Genomic DNA, 19,457 nt, shown 5'->3' on the forward strand with positions numbered 1-19,457 from the left:
ATTGGCGCGGTGCACTAACACAGGTGGCCAAGAATTCAGGAATACATGTAGATGGTAAAAGGTGAGTTTCCTAAATATCTTGAGTAAGCTTTTTCTTTCTTTTTCTTTTTTTGAAACTGGAATTATTTATTGAAAATTTCCAAGGCCACGCCCTAGCAAGCTACGAACTTCTGGATCATATTTTGATCCGTGCATGGAACTCATGCCGTTTGATATGTGGTTTGTGCAATATTTTGATCCGTGCATGGAACCCTGCGTTTGATATGTGCATATCAGTTTATATGTGCATATGCTTGTCAGGATTGGAGTTGCAGGTTGAATGAGTCAGCTCTCAAACCTGGAACATCTTTATCTTAGTAGTTGTGGTTATCTATTGTCCGTAGGAGAACTTCCTCCGAATCTGAAGGACATTTTTGTCCATGACTGTACATCTCTGGAAAGATTAAATCTATCCGATTTGAAACTGTTGCGGGAGTTGCAACTCACAAATTGCAGTGCTTTGACAGAGCTTTTAGGCCTGGAGGAACTCACTTCTTTAGGCCATCTGTTTTTGGGAGGTTGCCGCCGTTCTCAACTGACACATACTTTAACAAAGCCATTGTTCCAGGTTTGGAAGATCTCAAACTCTTATATTATAATTTGTCAAAAATTTGTTGGTTAACCTTGTTTCTTTTTCTTTCTTCTTACAAGATGTACTCTGGTTTTGAGAAAATTATTGATATTTCGCTTGGGGCAGAAGAGTTTCCAGATTGGATTATTCAATCAAGTGTAGAATGGTCAGCTGAGGATCACATTTCAGATGGAGACGCGTCATCTTCGGTGAATTTGCAACCAAACTTGGCACACAGTTACTTGGGGATGATTCTCTGCTTTGACAATCATGCCTTTTATTCTGTTATGACTACTGCAAGTAATATATTCGAGAGCCATATAGATTCATCAGGTATTGTAATAGTTCCAAGATCAATCTTTACGGTCACAGATACCGATCATACAATCACATTTGCATCAAGAGCACGAAGACATTGGATTCATCTACTGTACAAAAACGAGGATAACAGCATCACTCTCAATGTTGCAGATGAAGAAAACACCCCCTCTGTAAGACCCCTGTTTATATATAGATTATTCAGTATTTAGTTATTAAATAATTAATTTCACATATATCTTGTTAATGATTAATAGTTAAAAAAGGAGAAAAAGAAAAGGCATTAAAAACAAATGAGGTGTAAGTTTGAGACATATGTTATTTTTTTGTTAGAGAGGAAGCAGGAAAAGAGGAAGAGGAGAAAGATAAATTTTTTTAATTGGATTTGGAGTTGTAAGGTAAAGATCAAATCCCTATAATTCTATGTAAAAGTTATCATATTTTGTATAGGATTTAGAATTCATAGTTCTTGTGTTTTATTATAATTTTGGATTTGGAGATGAAGATGACGGTGTTTTAATAATTGATGACCAAGACGAAGACGGTGGAATGTTGGAGCGTGTGACAGAGGATGATACGGTATATGAATCATTTAGCAGTCTGGCTTCCTTTCGGTTGCAACTAATCCTGTAAAAAATATTATAAGCTTCTTGCAAGTAGCATACTCTACGGATTATGTATATAAAACGAGGGACCTGGCTGAAAGAAATTACAGACTTGATGCTTATGGTAAGACAATGATAAGTCATAGTTTCAAGGAGGCTGTTAAATGGCTAGACGCTAACAAGAATGCTGAAGTTCATGAGTACGAGTACAAGAGAAGCAGCAGTTTAAAGAAGTCTGCAATCGATTCAGTGTTTCTGGTAGTTAAGGAATTAAGATTGATGAAGTTTAATAAGCTTCACAGGCTTAAATTGTTCACTGTGTCGTGATTTTCAAGACTTGAATTGTTTGGGCAAGCTGAAGTTACTGTTTCCATCATTCTATAGTATAGTTTTCAGAGATCGGTATCTCGTTCTTGTTAGAATCGTACAAAATTTTGCTTCATTTTTAAATCTTGTTTATCTTGATCCCATTATCACAATATTTTTGATTAATGCATCATATCATGATTCAAAAAAATGGTCTTTTGATTCGGAAAAATGATCCTGAATATTATGTATTAACGCTATAATTTCATCGTTCCCTTTAAACCGGAAAATGTTGTGACTTGCTAAGAAAGATTAAACTAAAATCATAAAGGATATGAGTTTATCATTTAGTTAGCTAGATTCTTCACTTGATACTTTCTCTGTTCCTTAATTTTATTTATTTATGATTCACTTCCTCCGTCACTCTCATCAGATTTTTTTGTTATTATTTAAGAGTACATTGTACCTAAATCCTATCAACTCTGCGACATTTCATCAAGAATCCGTTCAAAATCAAAATCTCATACAATCCACTAAAATCAATAGACTAAAAATAATGCATTAAAATCCCAATCAAATACACGCGTTAATAAAGAATCTGTGGGAGCGGAGAGTAATACACTTCTTTTCAAATCATAGTTTAATCAGTTAATACCTGTATAATCAACTGAGGTGGCTTGTTTACCGTCATTGATCTCGATCGCGTGTTAGAGATGTGAAATCATAGAATAGAATTAATTCCAATCATTTAAGGCTAAAAAAAAAAGAAAATATTAACGCATACGTGGTGACGTCAGTGTAAATGTTATCCTAGCTAGAATTACACAAAACTTGAATCATTTAATTACTGATTTCTTAATCTCTCATTTTATTATAAATATTTAATTATTTTTTTCTCTCTCAAAGTCGTATACGATTGTTTATAAAAACTGTCCAACTCACTCCAGCGTAAAATGGAGAATTACAAAAAATAAATTGAGATCAAAACTTGCTTGAAAGCAATTGTAGCGTTCAGAAAAATACTCTTTAACACCAAGTTGCATCCACGTAATTACTTATGTTACATGTTTTCAATTCTCACCGCTCATAAAATATAATCAAAAATGTTATCCCGTAATATATCCATTGTCCATTTATTATTCCAATAGACATTTTACTGTAAATATGATTTATTTTATAGTCATAAAAAAAACTTATCAAAATTACATAGAGTAGATCTCAAAACCATAATAAATATTTTTTTTTTCTGCTATTAAATATTTTGACATTCATTAAAGTTACAATTCAAACTCAAACCCAAACCCGTAAATACTAAAAATATTTATATAAACATGTTTTCCAATAAAAAACAATCAAATGTAATTTGTTTTTATATTTTTCCTAAAAAATAGTTGAATCCATTCTGGTTGTATTTAAAATTGTATTCAATTAATCACTAGCCTATCATTTCAAAATAATTTTTAAATTGCATTTGTGTTTATTTTGGTTATTTTCTTGTTGCATATGTTTGCAAAACCACAAAATGTGTTTTTACATTTTCAAAAGAATGGGTAATTTATTTCAAAATATATATATATATATATATATATATATATATATATATATATTTGTATCTTTGAAATATATATTTTAATAAAAAATAATATTTTTACAAAAATTTCAATTTTCTAAAAATCCACATGAATTGATGGATTCTGACTCTCTTACATGCCTAGCCGATTAGCCCCATAACTCCTGCCAACCCTCATTCAAGTTGGATATATAGCTAAAAAAATGATGAATTTCAAGAACACACGGTAATCTCAAGCACTGACGTCCTTTTTTGTTAGGATAAGTTATGATTGACGTATTTTACGTGCAACTACATAAAATGTGTTTTAAAAGTGTTTAAATTATGTTTAGTCAAATAAATCATAAAATGGCCGAGGACACGTTGTTTATATGATTCTTAGCAGCAAAACAAAGTGACTAGTGAGTTTAATGGCAGCAAGATTGTTGTCAATTGCATGCATTCGGCAAAAAAATTATGGAGATTTATCGCCAAGTCCGCATTATCCGTCGATGCCGAAAGGTGTTACACCGGAACATGAGAAGCTGCTTCGAGGGTCGGAGTCGATGGCCTTGTTTTCGGTTAGTGGAATGAGTTGTTCTGCTTGTGCTGCGTGTATTGAGAAGGCTGTGAAACGGCTTCCTGGGATTAAGAATGCAGGTGTTGATGTGCTTAATAGTCGGGCTCAGGTCTTGTTTTATCCCTCCCTCGTTGATGTAAGTGTTACTTTTTAGAGAGTTCAGTTTTGTGTTTCAAAATATGTTGTCTGTGGGTGTGTTTGGATGCTGCAGATTTGGTGGTCTCTCTCTCTCTCTCTCTCTCTCTCTCTCTCTCTCTCTCCCTCCCTCCCTCCCTCCCTCTCTCTCTCTCGCCCTCTCTCTCCTTCTCTGATTTGGTTCTCTCTTTCCCCCCCCCTCTCTCTGACTCTCACTTTCTCTCTTTTTCCCCCTCTGTTGAGGTGAAAAAAAATAAAAAAGCATACCTTGCATGAAGTGAATGTGTTCAATATGTAAGATTCAGTAAAAACGAAGAAACTGCATTTAAATGCAATTCTGGGATATTACTGTTATGTTCGTGCTATTTAAATTGTTTTGACATTAGTGTGTTATGTCATGCTGAGCAGGAGGAAACAATTCGCGAGACTATTGAAGATGCTGGATTCAGTGCCAGATTAATTGAAGAAGAGAACAGTGATAGTTCCACTAAAGTATGTCGAATTCTGATTAAGGGAATGACATGCAGTTCTTGTTCCACTACTGTTGAATCTGTTTTACAGGCTCTGCCTGGGGTACTCAAAGCACAAGTAGCATTAGCAACTGAAGAAGCTCAAGTTCGATATGATTCAAAGATTGTGACTCAAAGTAAGATTTTTGAGACAATAGAAGACAGTGGATTTGAGACCATACTGGTTAGTTCAGGGGAAGATCTTAGCAGAATTGAACTCAAAGTTGATGGAATGGAAACTGGTAAATGTACAAGAATCATTGAAAATTCACTTAAAGCACTACCAGGAGTTGAAGACCTCGCTATTGATCCCGGGCTCAACAAGTTTTCTGTTTCTTACAATGCAAGCATGACGGGGCCTAGAAATTTCATTCAAGTCATCCAGTCGACTGGATCAGGTCGGTATAAGGCATATATATATCCAGAAGGAGAAGGGGGAGGAGGCCGAGATGCACATAAGAGACAGGAAATCAAACAATATTTTAGCTGTTTCCTATGGAGTTTAATTTTTACAATTCCTATATTCTTATCATCCATGGTTTTCATGTATATACCTGGAATTAAGCATGTACTGAACAGGAAAGTTGTGAATATGTTGGAGATTGGTGGGCTCATGAGGTGGATATTGGCTACTCCGGTGCAGTTTGTCATCGGGAGGAGATTCTACACGGGCTCCTACAAGGCATTAAAACATGGTTCTGCAAACATGGATGTTTTAATTGCATTAGGAACAAATGCAGCATACTTTTATTCCGTCTACATGGTTTTGAGAGCTGCTACCTCTCCGCATTTTGAGGCAACGGATTTCTTTGAGACGAGCTCAATGCTTATTTCATTTATTCTTCTAGGAAAATATTTAGAGATTCTGGCCAAGGGCAAGACTTCTGAGGCCATTTCCAAGCTTATGAACCTGACACCACACACTGCAACACTGTTAACCTTGGACATCGAAGGAAATGTAAAGAATGAGGAAGAAATAGACAGCAGGTTGATCCAACGGAATGACATGATTAAGATCCTCCCTGGTGCCAAGGTAGCGTCAGATGGTATCGTCATGTGGGGACAAAGCCATGTGAATGAGAGCATGATTACAGGAGAAGCTCGTCCAGTGGCCAAAAGACAGGGTGACACAGTGATTGGAGGCACTGTGAATGAAAATGGGGTGCTACATATCAAGGCAACTCATGTCGGTTCAGAGAGTGCTCTTTCACAAATTGTTAGGCTTGTTGAGTCAGCACAGATGGCTAAAGCTCCAGTACAAAAATTTGCTGATCGTATATCCAAATATTTTGTGCCTATGGTAAACTATTTTTGATGCATAGAGAAGCACAGCATGCACTTCTATTCAGGCTTTATGATGTTAACAAACATTCTGCAGGTCATCGCTCTATCTGTTTTCACTTGGCTCGCTTGGTTTTTAGCTGGAAAATTTAATAGCTATCCAAAATCTTGGATTCCATCCTCCATGGATAGCTTTCAGCTTGCTCTGCAGTTTGGCATTTCTGTCATGGTCATAGCATGTCCATGTGCTCTTGGTTTGGCGACTCCAACAGCTGTGATGGTTGGTACAGGAGTTGGTGCCACTCAAGGTATTCTGATCAAAGGGGGCCAGGCCCTAGAGAGTGCTCATAAGGTTTAAAGCAAACCAACGTTGTTTAATGATCAATTTTATGATTAAATGTGGGGAAAAATCATATTTTATTACTTCAAGAATTCAAACTTTATAAGTGAGATGTATTCAAGAAAATTTATTGAGTATTTTAGAAGACAAAACTACTTGACACTTTCCATCATTATTCAGGTGAACTGCATTGTCTTTGACAAGACTGGGACTCTCACAATGGGCAAGCCACAGGTAGTTGACACAAAACTTCTAAGAAATATGGTGCTTGCAGAATTTTATGAGTTGATTGCTGCAGCTGAGGTAAATTCTTGGTTTCAGGGCTAACAATTTTGTGTCTTCGGTGTAAGAATTCATATACAAAAATTACTATACATAAAAAAAAAATTGTAGATTAGGAGTTGATAAATCAAACTGCATTAGGTAATGTCATATGGATGCCATCTGTTAAACAACTTGTATCATATGTACTGCTGTGATGAACTTGTAACAGGTAAATAGCGAGCACCCTTTGGCCAAGGCAATTGTAGAGTATGCTAAGAAATTTAGAGAGGATGGGGAAAATCCTGTCTGGCCAGAGGCTCGAGACTTTCAATCTATTACTGGACATGGTGTGAAAGCTGTTGTTCGTAATAAAGAGATAAATGTGGGAAACAAGAGCCTGATGTTGGATCTCAACATTAGTATTCCGATTGATGCAGAGGAAATGCTTGCAGAAGCTGAAGGAATGGCTCAAACTGGGATTCTTGTGTCAATAGATGGGCAGTTAACTGGAGTTATTGCCATATCTGATCCATTAAAGCCTAGTGCTCGGGAAGTGATATCGATTCTCAAATCAATGAATGTCAAGAGTATTATGGTGACAGGTGATAACTGGGGAACTGCCATGTCCATAGCGAAGGAAGTTGGGATTGACACAGTTATTGCAGAAGCAAAACCAGAGTACAAAGCTGAAAAAGTGAAGGAATTACAGGTAATAAAGTGTTCAGGAATAGAAAAAGCTTGTGGCAATGGATAACTGATACAACCCTAATGTTTATAACTTGTTGCAGGCTTCAGGATATACTGTGGCAATGGTGGGAGATGGAATTAATGACTCACCAGCCCTCGTGGCTGCTGATGTTGGAATGGCAATCGGCGCAGGTACAGACATTGCCATCGAGGCAGCTGACATCGTTCTTATGAAAAGCAACTTGGAGGATGTGATTACTGCCATTGATCTTTCCAGGAGAACCTTTACCAGAATCCGCCTGAACTACATATGGGCCTTGGGTTACAATCTCCTAGGAATTCCTATTGCTGCCGGTGTCCTTTTCCCGTCTACTGGATTCCGCTTGCCACCCTGGATAGCTGGAGCTGCAATGGCAGCATCATCAGTTAGTGTGGTTTGTTGCTCTCTTCTGTTGAGGTATTATAAAAGACCCAAGGAGTTGGATTCACTTGAGATGGGAGGAATAACTGTTGAGTGATGCAACCTGATAATCTGATATCATGCTTTTGTGTATATTTAAGTCCAATCTTTCATATTTGTTCTCTGCAAATTAAGCCACTAGCTTAGCCACTAGATCAAGTGATCCACCTCTTATCATGTTCATGTTGTCCTGTTACAATGTATTACACTACTTGCATAATCATATTATTTATCACACTATCATAAGATTTACAACTGTTCTGTCTTTTTTTATAATTTATTATTTTACATAATACACATAATAACTCGGAAGAATATATGATATTTGTAAATTATTTTACCAGACCAAATTAAAATATATATATAATTTTTTTTCTTTTCCATGAATGTTTTTAAAAATTCTATCTAATAAACTAACTAGGATACATGAATTTTCTTTTACGCTACATTTTTAAATATTTCTAATGGACAAACTAAAAAAAATGAAATTACAAACTCAAAAGCTCATGTAAAAACGACTTAATTTAAACTTATAATCGATTAAAAATTTACCGAATTGCTGACATTTTAATCTTGGACAATTTTGAGAAATGTCAAACTGGTAACATATACATAACTATTTTCTCATTATGTAAGTATATAAATTTTATTATTTTGCTAGTTAATATTAGGAAATTTTATTTTAATCTAATTTTCTATCACTCTTCAATTTCATGACTCATTGTATTGCATTAATAGTTGACTAATGGTTAAAATAATCCGTTTGACTATATTTTTAGCAGGAGCTTACTACTCCCTCCGTCTCTTAATACTTTTCATGTTTGCCTTTGACACGTTTGCCAACGCACACTTTTAATCGTTAATATCTTTAATTTTATATTAGTAATAAATATAAAAATTTCACTGTATTAAAGTACTTATAAATACGAATTCAACAAGATCACTCATGACTATATTTGGTTTTATAGATTAGATGTAAGTTAGTAATTTGTCTCATGTCATGAACAGTCCCGACATTTCAAATGAGAAAAGCATTTAGGCACGGAGGGAGTAGTATTTTTTGTTATCTTTTATCCTTGTAAGTTCACATTGACGTTAGGTTTTTGGAAAATCGAAACGCAAAAATCGTTGATTTTTCCTCCTATAATTTATTAAAACTGTTGAAGACTATAAAAATTTGTAAATCATTATTAATTAATGTTAATTTTAATTCTTTAATCATATTGAACTGATATTTGTGAGTTTTGATTTATACATATTTAGGTGTTTTGACACATAAAAATTCATTAATTTTCAATTTTATTAAATTAAATTTTGATCATGTATTATTCATTAAAAAATGACATTAATCTTTTTGTTAAATAACCAAAGCTTGTGTTAAAAGTCAATTTACAAAAAAAAATTAAAACCGAGGAAGTAATATAATAGCACATCTGATTCATAACGCACCAAGCACACACCACTTTAAATATTGACATCCATGTTCAAAGTGACTCCTGATTTCAATGGCAGCAAGATTGTTATCACTAGCATGCATTGGACAAAAAAAGTATGGAGACCTTTCACCCACTCCACATTATCCATCAATGCCTAAAGGCGTCACACCCGAACACGAGAAGCTGCTTCGAGGATCGGAGTCCGTAGCTTTGTATTCCGTCGTCGGGATGACTTGCTCCGCCTGCGCCGCCTCGATCGAGAAGGCTGTGAAACGTCTTCCGGGGATCAAAGATGCAGCTGTTGATGTGCTGAATAACCGAGCTCAAGTTTTGTTTTATCCCTCCTTGGTTGATGTAAGTGGACTTTTTTCTAAACTCTAGGTCAGTTTGTGTTTCAAGTTTCCGCGTACGTGTGTGGATAATGGATATATGTATGTGTAAAAGCTTGTCTCGATCAATTCAGCTGTAGGAGGTGTTTGTCAAGACTCAAGGGTACGAGAATGAATTTGTACTTCCTTAGCCTCGCCTGATTATCATAAAATCATGTTTTCAGCGTAAAGTTTTTTTGTTGATTCAATCTAAAGTCTAAAATATGGTTTTAGGGCAAAACTTTTGTAGATCTAAATTTATGAATCGAAAGATTGTGTAAAAAATAGTAGATCTGCATAATTTTATAAAACCTAGACCATTTTAAGATTATGACTTATATACTCCCTCCGCCCCCTCAATTGTTTACATTGGAGGGGGACACGGAGACCAGACAATGTATGGAAAATGAGTAAAGTTAGATGAAAAGTAACTTACTATTTATAGTAACGTAAAGAAATGAGACTGTAAAAAAATGAGAGGGACATAGGAGTATATATACAGACCACCAATTAATATGTGTATTATAAAGAGTTTAGTATTTTAGATTTAAAATTTGAATAAAAGCATTGATATTCGAAATTGAGATAGAATTATTTTATCGTAAAATCATGTTTTTAATAACTTTTGAAAGAACAAAAATCGTCTAATTTAATATTGTTTTTCTAACTAATATTTGTAACAATATTTCATAAAATAATATGATTAATATATTCTTTGTTATATAAGAGAAGTCTCCTTTGTATAACTAGATTTATATTTGATATTCTATTGTGATTGAAAATTGAATTACATATAAATATTTTTATTTAGCCTAATGTACTTACTGAATTTATTAATATTCTTATCTACAGGGTTTAATTTTGCAAAAATCTTATAACAATGCTAGGTAATTATTATCATGTTTGATCAATTCTTTTTACTTAAAATATAAAATAGAAATATATAATAATTTGTACATATTTTATATTCTTCAAATTTTATAAGTTAAAATGAAATAGAATACTACCTTCATTCCTATTTATATACTTTTTATATATATTTACATGTATTTTGATCTGACATTTAATTGAGCTAATTATATTTAATATTCTTTCATAATTTTCATTATTAAATTTAAATTTAAATTTTTATATAAAACAAAAATTATGATGTTCATGTCCGAAAACATTGCTTAAAAGGTGAAAGTTAAATAATTTATTAGAATGGAGTGCTAAGGGGTTGTTGCAAAGTATTAGAATATACACTATTTATATTATTCTTGAGCAACCAATCAACCATCACTGCTGGAGTTGATTGTAGTACTGTTCCGAAACTTACAAGTACAACTGGTAGTACAAACGTTGTCCAACTAATTTATACTTGTTCAGTGAATGCATCGTGTACTTGTTTGGTTAATATGCACAATGAATATTGATCTCACATAGTTGTGAACGGAATAATCAACTAAAATATGTAATTAAGGATTTAGTTTATACTTTATACCGTGCTTGATGGTTCATATATAATCTTGGAACTGGCAACTTAGTTATTTAATTTTTAAGCATACCCTATCAATTATTTTGTTGTTGCTTTAGTAAGCAATGTTTTTTAATAACTGGTCAGTGAAGTAAAAATTACATATATATTATTTTACATATATTCAAATATATGTTATTTATATAGTAATTGTTATTTACAATTTTATGTATAATTAGCATGAGAATGTGGAAGAAAAGAATTTTAATTTGAATTTTGAAGTGTGAAAGAAATAAATATATATATATTTTTCTCTTTTTTTGCACAAGACTCACGTAGAAAAAGAACCTAATCTAATAATAATTTATGATTATAATAATTTATAATTAAAAGTTAAAATTTTAAATTAAATGGAAAATTTGTATCAGAGGATAAGATGAAAATTGAAATAATGTTAAATTATGTTTGAATAATTTTGTGTTATAATTTCTGAATAAACTAAAGAAAATAAGTTTGAGAAATTATTAATGACAATATTAATTTTTATAATATAAAATGACCAAAAAAAAAAAAGTTATGCTATGAGCCGTGAGCAACCCAATATCTCCCACCAAAAAGTATGCACCAATATAGGACAAGTCTACAATTTGGACTATCCTGTCATTACTATTTAATTTCTGGTACACTACTGAAAGAAACAAGAATCTGAGATGGAGTTGAAGGAGAACAAGAATCTGAGTTCTGATGAAAAAATAAGTAAGAAAAACACGTACAAGCATGCAGCAGGTTGGCAGGATATGCATGCTTAAGTAAGAACAATAAGCAATTCTGGGCACCAATTTATCAAGGTTCTATTGTATTAAAAATCTTCTTAAAACAATTTATGTTATGTCATGCTGAGCAGGATGAAACAATCCGTGAGGCCATTGAAGATGCTGGATTCAATGCCAGATTGATGGAAGACGAGAACATTGATAAATCCACAAAAGTATGCACAATCTTGATCAAGGGAATGACAAGCACTTCTTGTTCCACTGCTGTTGAGTCCGCTTTACAGGCTCTGCCTGGGGTACTCAAAGCCCAAGTTGCATTATCAACTGAAGAAGCTCAAGTGAGATATGATTCGAAGTTTGTGACTCAAAGTAAGATTTTGGAGACAATAGAAGAAACTGGATTTGAGGCCGTGCTGGTTAGTTCAGGAGAAGATCTTAGCAGAATCGAACTGAAAGTTGATGGAATGGAAACTGATAAGTGTAAGAGAACTATTGAGATTTACCTTAAAGCACTACCAGGAGTTGAAAATGTTGCTATTGATCCTGAGTTGAGTAAGGTTTCTGTTTCCTACAATGCAAGCATGACAGGGCCTAGAAGTTTCATTCAAGTCATTCAGTCGACTGAATCAGGTCGGTACAAGGCATATATATATGCAGAAGGAGAAGGGGGAGGAGGAGGAAGAGATGCACATAAGCGAAAGGAAATCAGACAATATTTTAGATGTTTTTTGTGGAGTTTGATTTTTACTATTCCAATATTCTTGTCATCCATGGTTTTCATGTATATACCTGGTATTAAGCATGCATTAAACAGGAAAGTTGTCAATATGTTGGAGATTGGTGGGCTAATGAGGTGGATACTGGCTACTCCAGTGCAGTTTATCATCGGAAGGAGATTCTACACGGGCTCCTATAAGGCATTAAGACATGGTTCTGCAAACATGGATGTTTTGATTGCGCTGGGAACAAATGCAGCATACTTTTATTCGGTTTACATGGTTCTGAGAGCTGCTAGCTCTCAGCATTTTGAGGCAACGGATTTCTTTGAGACGAGCTCAATGCTTATCTCATTTATCCTCCTTGGGAAATATTTAGAGATTTTGGCCAAAGGAAAGACTTCCGAGGCCATTTCTAAGCTTATGAACTTGGCTCCACATACTGCAACACTGTTAACCATTGATAGTGAAGGAAATGTAGATAATGAGGAAGAAATAGACAGCAGATTAATCCAACGAAATGACATGATTAAGATCCTCCCTGGTGCAAAAGTATCTTCAGATGGCATTGTCGTTTGGGGACAAAGCCACGTGAATGAGAGCATGATCACAGGAGAAGCTCGTTCTGTGGCCAAGAGACAGGGTGACACAGTGATTGGAGGCACTGTGAATGAGAATGGGGTGCTACATATCAAGGCAACTCATGTTGGTTCAGAGAGTGCTCTTGCGCAAATTGTTAGGCTTGTTGAGTCAGCACAGATGGCTAAAGCTCCAGTACAGAAATTTGCTGATCGTATCTCCAAATTTTTTGTGCCTATGGTAAAATATTTGTGACACATTCTAAGTACACGATGCACTTAAATTCAGGTTTTACAACGTTAACAAATCTTGATTTCTGCAGGTTATTACCCTATCTGTTTTCACATGGCTCACTTGGTTTTTAGCTGGCAAATTTAACAGCTATCCAAAATCTTGGATTCCATCCTCCATGGATAGCTTTCAGCTTGCGCTGCAGTTTGGCATTTCTGTCATGGTCATAGCATGTCCGTGTGCTCTTGGTTTGGCGACTCCAACAGCTGTGATGGTCGGAACTGGAGTTGGTGCCACTCAAGGGATTCTGATCAAAGGTGGCCAGGCCCTAGAGAGTGCTCATAAGGTATGAATTATACAGTAAAGTGGGAGAATTGTTTAACCAATAAACCAACAAATTAAGCTACTTGACACTTACCATCATCGTTCAGGTGAACTGTATTGTCTTTGACAAGACTGGGACTCTAACAATGGGCAAGCCGCAGGTAGTTGACACAAAACTTCTAAGAAACATGGTTCTTGGAGAATTTTACGAGCTGATCGCTGCAGCTGAGGTGAATTCTTGGTTTTTAGGGCTTATATTTTTTGTTTCCTTCGGCCTAAGAATTCATATTACCAAAAAATACTATATTCTGCAACAAAATTGCAGAATAGGCATTGGTCTGTGAAATGGATGTCGTCTAGATCTAGCAAATAGCTTTTAAGCATATGAACATATCCATAAGTACTGTTGTGATGAACTTGTATCAGGTAAACAGCGAGCACCCTTTGGCCAAGGCGATTGTAGAGTATGCTAAGAACTTTAGAGAGGATGGGGAAAATCCTGTCTGGCCAGAAGCTCGAGACTTTGAATCTATTACTGGACAGGGTGTGAAAGCTGTAGTTCGTAATAAAGAAATAAACGTGGGAAACAAGAGCTTGATGTTGGATCTCAACATCAGTATTCCAATTGATGCAGAGGAACTGCTTGCAGAAGCTGAAGAAATGGCTCAAACTGGGATTCTTGTGTCAATAGATGGGCAATTGACTGGAGTTATTGCCATATCTGATCCATTAAAGCCTAGTGCTCGGGAAGTCATATCGATTCTCAAATCAATGAATGTCAAGAGTATTATGGTGACAGGTGATAACTGGGGAACTGCCAGGTCTATAGCGAAGGAAGTTGGGATTGATACAGTCATTGCAGAAGCAAGACCGGAGTACAAAGCTGAAAAGGTGAAGGAACTACAGGTAATATAGTTTTGAGGATTCGTTGAAAGGCTAGTGGCAACGCTTTTCCCCCATCATCCATCCTTTCAGTAACTGATACAACCGTTGTGTGTATAACTTGTTGCAGGCTTCTGGATATACTGTGGCAATGGTAGGAGATGGAATTAATGATTCACCAGCCCTCGTGGCTGCTGATGTTGGAATGGCAATTGGCGCGGGTACAGACATTGCCATCGAGGCAGCTGACATTGTTCTAATGAAAAGCAACTTGGAGGATGTGATTACTGCCATTGACCTTTCGAGGAAAACCTTTACTAGAATCCGACTGAACTACATATGGGCCTTAGGCTACAATCTTCTAGGAATTCCTATTGCTGCTGGTGTCCTTTTCCCGTCTACTGGATTCCGCTTGCCACCCTGGATAGCGGGAGCTGCAATGGCAGCATCATCAGTCAGTGTGGTTTGCTGTTCTCTTCTGTTAAAGTACTACAGAAGGCCCATGGAGTTGGAGTCACTTGAGATTGGCGAAATAACTGTTGAGTGACACAACTTGTTTTAACTGGAACTGTTTCCTTACTGTTTTTAAGCTTTAAGTCTGTGATATAAGTTAATTTTATGCTTTTTCTGTACAAGTGGAATTGTTGCGAATAATAAGACTGTTACGCTAAGAAGCAAAGTTACATCTTTCATACTTCTTCTCGGCAAATTAAGCCACTGTCCACTGATACCAGTTACAATTGATAAACGGGATTAAATTAAAAATCAGAACAAGATAAACTCAACTCCTCCAGCAGCAGCAAGCAGAGTCCATGGCAACATATATCATGCATGTGCCCTGTGGCATGTGCAGCTCGGCTGAACCTAAATAAACTAGCTTAGCAATGTCCTAATATAGTTGCCACATTTCTCCCTATCTCATCTTTTGTTTCTGCACAAATCGGAAGATCTCCTATGTACATGTCAAAGAAAGCTCCTGAACATTTTAGATTGTCACATCAGATTTTTGACATTTTTCAAGTACTACTTTTTGTCATATGATTCCGCAAGCCACATGGGTTCCTATGTCTACTTAGACTCTTGAAGAACAAAGATGTAAAACAGGTAAACTAGTAGAACATAAAATTTTTTTAACGGAAATGAGTAACTTACTACACAAATCCCTGCTATGAACTGCTCCAATCTGGTGGCCTCCAACTGCATATGTTTAGCATATGTTGATTTAAGGACGCAATGCAAATGAGACTCTGTTTATGCTGTAAATCTAATAACGAAAGCAAACAGACGCCTGATATGAGGAACTTACTTTCGGTGATTAAATGACCATCCACTGTTCTCCTAATATATATAGTTGTTCCCTGAAAAGTGTAAACTACAAGTGAGATACCCTTTTACCTTACAAATAAGGAGGAAATTAACAGGAACTGAAACAATTACCGCGCATATAGGATAATCTTGTGAGAAAAGAGAACCAAATTTTTTGAGGCAGTCTAAATCATTGTTGGGGTTTGTCTAGAAATCAATCAGAAGATATTCATAAGTTGGCAACCATAATTCCAAGAACATAGTTAAAAAATTTAGGAGCATATGCCTTACCTTCATCAATCGAGCTCGAAGGGATTTTTCAAAAGCACTGCAAGAAACACGAGAATATAGAAGAGATTAGATCCTATCTCCTACTCAAACAAGGTGAACCAGTAAAGAATAAACCTATTATGGTATAAATTTAGAAATCACCTTTCTTTCTAAATCCTAGTTCTTAATTTAGGTCTAGGCTTTTAATGCGAGAGCTTTAATAATGTAAACTTTTAATATAATATATAACAAAAATCACAAGAAACACATAGATCACGATTGACAATCACTAAAAAGTGAAAACACATCAATTTATTTTGAAGAATGAGGGCTTGAAATTATTCTAACTTTATATTATCAAAAGGTCTGTGGTAAGTTGGACTTTAAAACAATGCTCAAATTCTGTGTCTCTAAATTAAACTGGAATCAACTGGGTATATAAACACATGATATAAAAGAACATAGCCACACATATAGATTGAATTTGAAAGTAAAACTAATAGCAGTCCCCTAGTCAAATAATTGAACTGGTTGAATTTTGGTAATATACAAGTTAAATCCCACCCGGAGAAAGAAAATTTCACTTACTTTTTAACTGTACTAATTTTTATCCCGTTGACACTAACCACAAGTCTAACTGTCATGCCAATATCCTCCCTGTAGCAACAACATCAAGGATTTCTGATGAGAACAATGTGAAGCAGCATATAATTTGTTGGAAATAAATGCAAATGAGAAAGAAATTCCAGCTCCTACAACAGTTAGCAATGAGATATATGGTAATACACCACACATGATCTAGTAGAGGTCCTCGGCAAGATCTACAAATATCTTAATTTTTTCACCTAAAACCCAAGGACTATTCTATACTGTCTTCAGTTCACTCAACTTTATTAAAACAGACGATAGAGATTTATCAACCAAGATTGAAATTTTCGGGAAAGGAAGTGCTTACTTTTTAACCAAGAGATCTGCATTGAAAGTGGAAATTTCGGCACTGCCTATGTTTTTCAACTTTTATTAAGAAGCAATATTGGGTAACGAAGAACAAATTTCTTTTAGTACCTGAGAAGATCCTGATAGAGGCTATGACGTTTATCTAATTCGCAAGCTGCGATAGAAGAGTAGCTTGAACCCAATTTCTCACATACATCACAAGGATGTACATCTATAAATTAAAAGAAAGAAGTAATTAGTTGGTGAAGAAACCTTTAATTCTGATACAAAATGGAAGAATCAACCAATAAACTACTTACAGAAACCAAATGCATAGACCTTCAAAGACTTGATCTTAATTATTTTCATCGTTTTGGATCCAGTTCCAACAAGAACCTTTAGTGCAAGGTAAAAAATTATATAAGGATTGAAAGAAAATTTTGGTATCATAACAGGGATACAGTGAGCATGGTTAATTGTTAAATGTATGATTATAAGAGTCTTGCACATGCACATTCTGGTCTAATTTCTTTGTCTTTGGCAGAATGATGTTCATCTTTGTTACCACTAAGGCGCATCAAGTAAAATGATAGTATAATTCCTTGTTGGTGAAGCGCAGTTCAAATCAAGATGATAGAATAATCCATAAAATAAGAAAAGAACATGCAAATTTAATATTAACCTCTGACAGCCCGGTATAGTTGGTCTCATGGGCCGAATAGTCGTCCAATATAGCCGGGAACTCAATGCCAGTACTTGGCTCCACTATATGTCTAGAACCATTTATTTTTCCATTGAAGCAAATATCATCACATCCCTGATGCTCAACTTTGCTGGGACTCTGATCTGTGCAACCCTGCATATGTGCAGTTTCCTTTTCCATCTGAACATACAACTCATTCTCCGGTTTCATGGACACTTTGTCTAATGATGGTACCAAAGCTGCAGCTAATGAGAGCATAGAAATCGACTGAAGCTCTCCCGGGGGGTGTTCGCACAGTTTTCCTAGACTGGAATTTGTAAACTTGTAAAGTACAGGGATAAAACTTTTTCCTGTTAATCTGAAAGTACGGCCCAGTATTGAGATATTATGTCTTGCAGAGGCAATGTAATTTACTCGTGCATAAGATTTACAGCTTCTTGTATATGAACCAAAAGGCTCGCCTGGTGAGCGGAGATTACTATCAAAATTTGACTTGCCAGCAAAGCACAACAGCATTGCGCTGCTATACTTTGACATACAGTTGAAAGCATCTCGGATTGCCATACTTCCAGACATGTAAAGGTATCCCGAATGCTGAAGTGAATTGTCTACAAATGAACTAATTTGGGACAACAGATAGGGGTGCACAAGTGGTTCTGGAGGATACGCAGAAGAGAACCACCTATCAAGATCCATAACCACCTGTTCCAGTAATAAATTCATCATAACAGAAGAACACGCCCTAATTCACAAATTAATCTGAAATTGCCTTGGAAGGCTTAGTCGCTTCGACTAGAACAAGAATCAAACTCATGACTGGAGTCAGGAAAAGAAAAATATCATTTCACCGCTAAAATTATCCCAAAATCCCACTTCACATATTAACAATAAAAATCAAGATTGCGAAATTTTTCCTGAAACAAAACTAGAATCATAACATCAAGAATTCATAGTCCAAACAGAACCTATGAACTAACAGAATAGTATTTCCAAAATTAAAGCACATTGCATTTCTGCGAAGCAATTAAATCTGGCAAATTTGCAAAAAAAACCGTGTTTTCAAACTTATTTTCATAAATACGGTCGAAGTTGCAACTTAGATTGCAACATAGTTGATTTACTATTGATTTTTAAATTACCGGCATCACAAACAAGATTCCAATGTATTTTTGAAACTAATTTCTGCGATTTGGGTATTTTTGGAAAAAAGTCCTTAAATCTTTTTGACAAAACCATATGAAGGTCTAAAGCTAAACTTGCATCAATTATGATCATTACACAATATTTCAGGAGCATACAATACACATAACAAAATTAAAGAAGCGGAGACTAACCAGAAAAAACTGGAATCTTCGGTGCAGAGATCAGAGTCATTCAGATTTTGACGAGGGTTTTCTCATAAAAGGTGAAAATTTTGTCTCGATCGTTGAAGAAATTGGACAGAATATTGAAAAAGAATTTAGAACATGAAAAAGCAAAACCCCAAAACTCCAGGTTCTATATATAAATTGTACTACTATGTTTTTTGTAAAATAATTCATGAATTCGATTGTGTGCAAGTTTGGTTGTGTTGCATGTGTATGTCAATCACGTCAAGAATACTTGGATGTATACTAACTTGTGTCCAGCCGCCAACATCATCAATTGATGTTTGGCATGTGAATTATAACTCAATAAAAGTTAAGTTCTATGGAGTACATTAAAACATTAAAACATTGGAGTATTGGAGTACAAATAATAATTTTTTAGTTTAATCATAAATAATATCTATGATTATCCAAATTTATGTATAATTTATCATTTATATGTAGTATTAAACATAATTGTCAATTAA

General features: G+C 35.1%; 4 protein-coding genes across 4 annotated transcripts; 3 read left to right on the forward strand and 1 right to left on the reverse strand.

Annotated features, from left to right (window-relative positions):
• Positions 1-250: 250 nt before the first annotated feature.
• Positions 251-2,034, forward strand: LOC108197553 (uncharacterized). Its single transcript, XM_017365202.2, has 3 exons — positions 251-607; positions 691-1,101; positions 1,262-2,034. Exons 1-3 carry the CDS (start codon positions 320-322, stop codon positions 1,295-1,297), a joined length of 735 nt encoding a protein of 244 aa, XP_017220691.1. The 5' UTR covers positions 251-319; the 3' UTR covers positions 1,298-2,034.
• A 1,488-nt stretch (positions 2,035-3,522) lies between these two features.
• On the forward strand, positions 3,523-7,876 carry LOC108200230 (probable copper-transporting ATPase HMA5). Its single transcript, XM_017368305.2, has 6 exons — positions 3,523-4,104; positions 4,512-5,912; positions 5,991-6,245; positions 6,414-6,536; positions 6,727-7,206; positions 7,286-7,876. Exons 1-6 carry the CDS (start codon positions 3,820-3,822, stop codon positions 7,700-7,702), a joined length of 2,961 nt encoding a protein of 986 aa, XP_017223794.1. The 5' UTR covers positions 3,523-3,819; the 3' UTR covers positions 7,703-7,876.
• Positions 7,877-9,086: 1,210 nt separating this feature from the next.
• Positions 9,087-15,101, forward strand: LOC108202947 (probable copper-transporting ATPase HMA5). Its single transcript, XM_017371628.2, has 6 exons — positions 9,087-9,434; positions 11,809-13,212; positions 13,295-13,549; positions 13,635-13,757; positions 13,954-14,433; positions 14,540-15,101. The coding sequence occupies exons 1-6, from the start codon at positions 9,150-9,152 to the stop codon at positions 14,954-14,956; spliced, it is 2,964 nt and encodes a 987-aa protein (XP_017227117.2). The 5' UTR covers positions 9,087-9,149; the 3' UTR covers positions 14,957-15,101.
• Positions 15,077-19,098, reverse strand: LOC108203018 (fatty-acid-binding protein 2). The gene is made up of 10 exons (XM_017371743.2): positions 18,958-19,098; positions 17,603-18,325; positions 17,241-17,316; positions 17,050-17,152; positions 16,573-16,641; positions 16,006-16,042; positions 15,847-15,921; positions 15,716-15,767; positions 15,562-15,606; positions 15,077-15,385 (listed from the first exon to the last, which is right to left on the reverse strand). The coding sequence occupies exons 2-10, from the start codon at positions 18,317-18,319 to the stop codon at positions 15,288-15,290; spliced, it is 1,272 nt and encodes a 423-aa protein (XP_017227232.1). The 5' UTR covers positions 18,320-18,325; positions 18,958-19,098; the 3' UTR covers positions 15,077-15,287.
• Positions 19,099-19,457: the final 359 nt, after the last annotated feature.

This window comes from Daucus carota, chromosome 1 (genome assembly GCF_001625215.2).
Source record: "Daucus carota subsp. sativus chromosome 1, DH1 v3.0, whole genome shotgun sequence".
NCBI classification, from domain to species: domain Eukaryota; kingdom Viridiplantae; phylum Streptophyta; class Magnoliopsida; order Apiales; family Apiaceae; genus Daucus; species Daucus carota.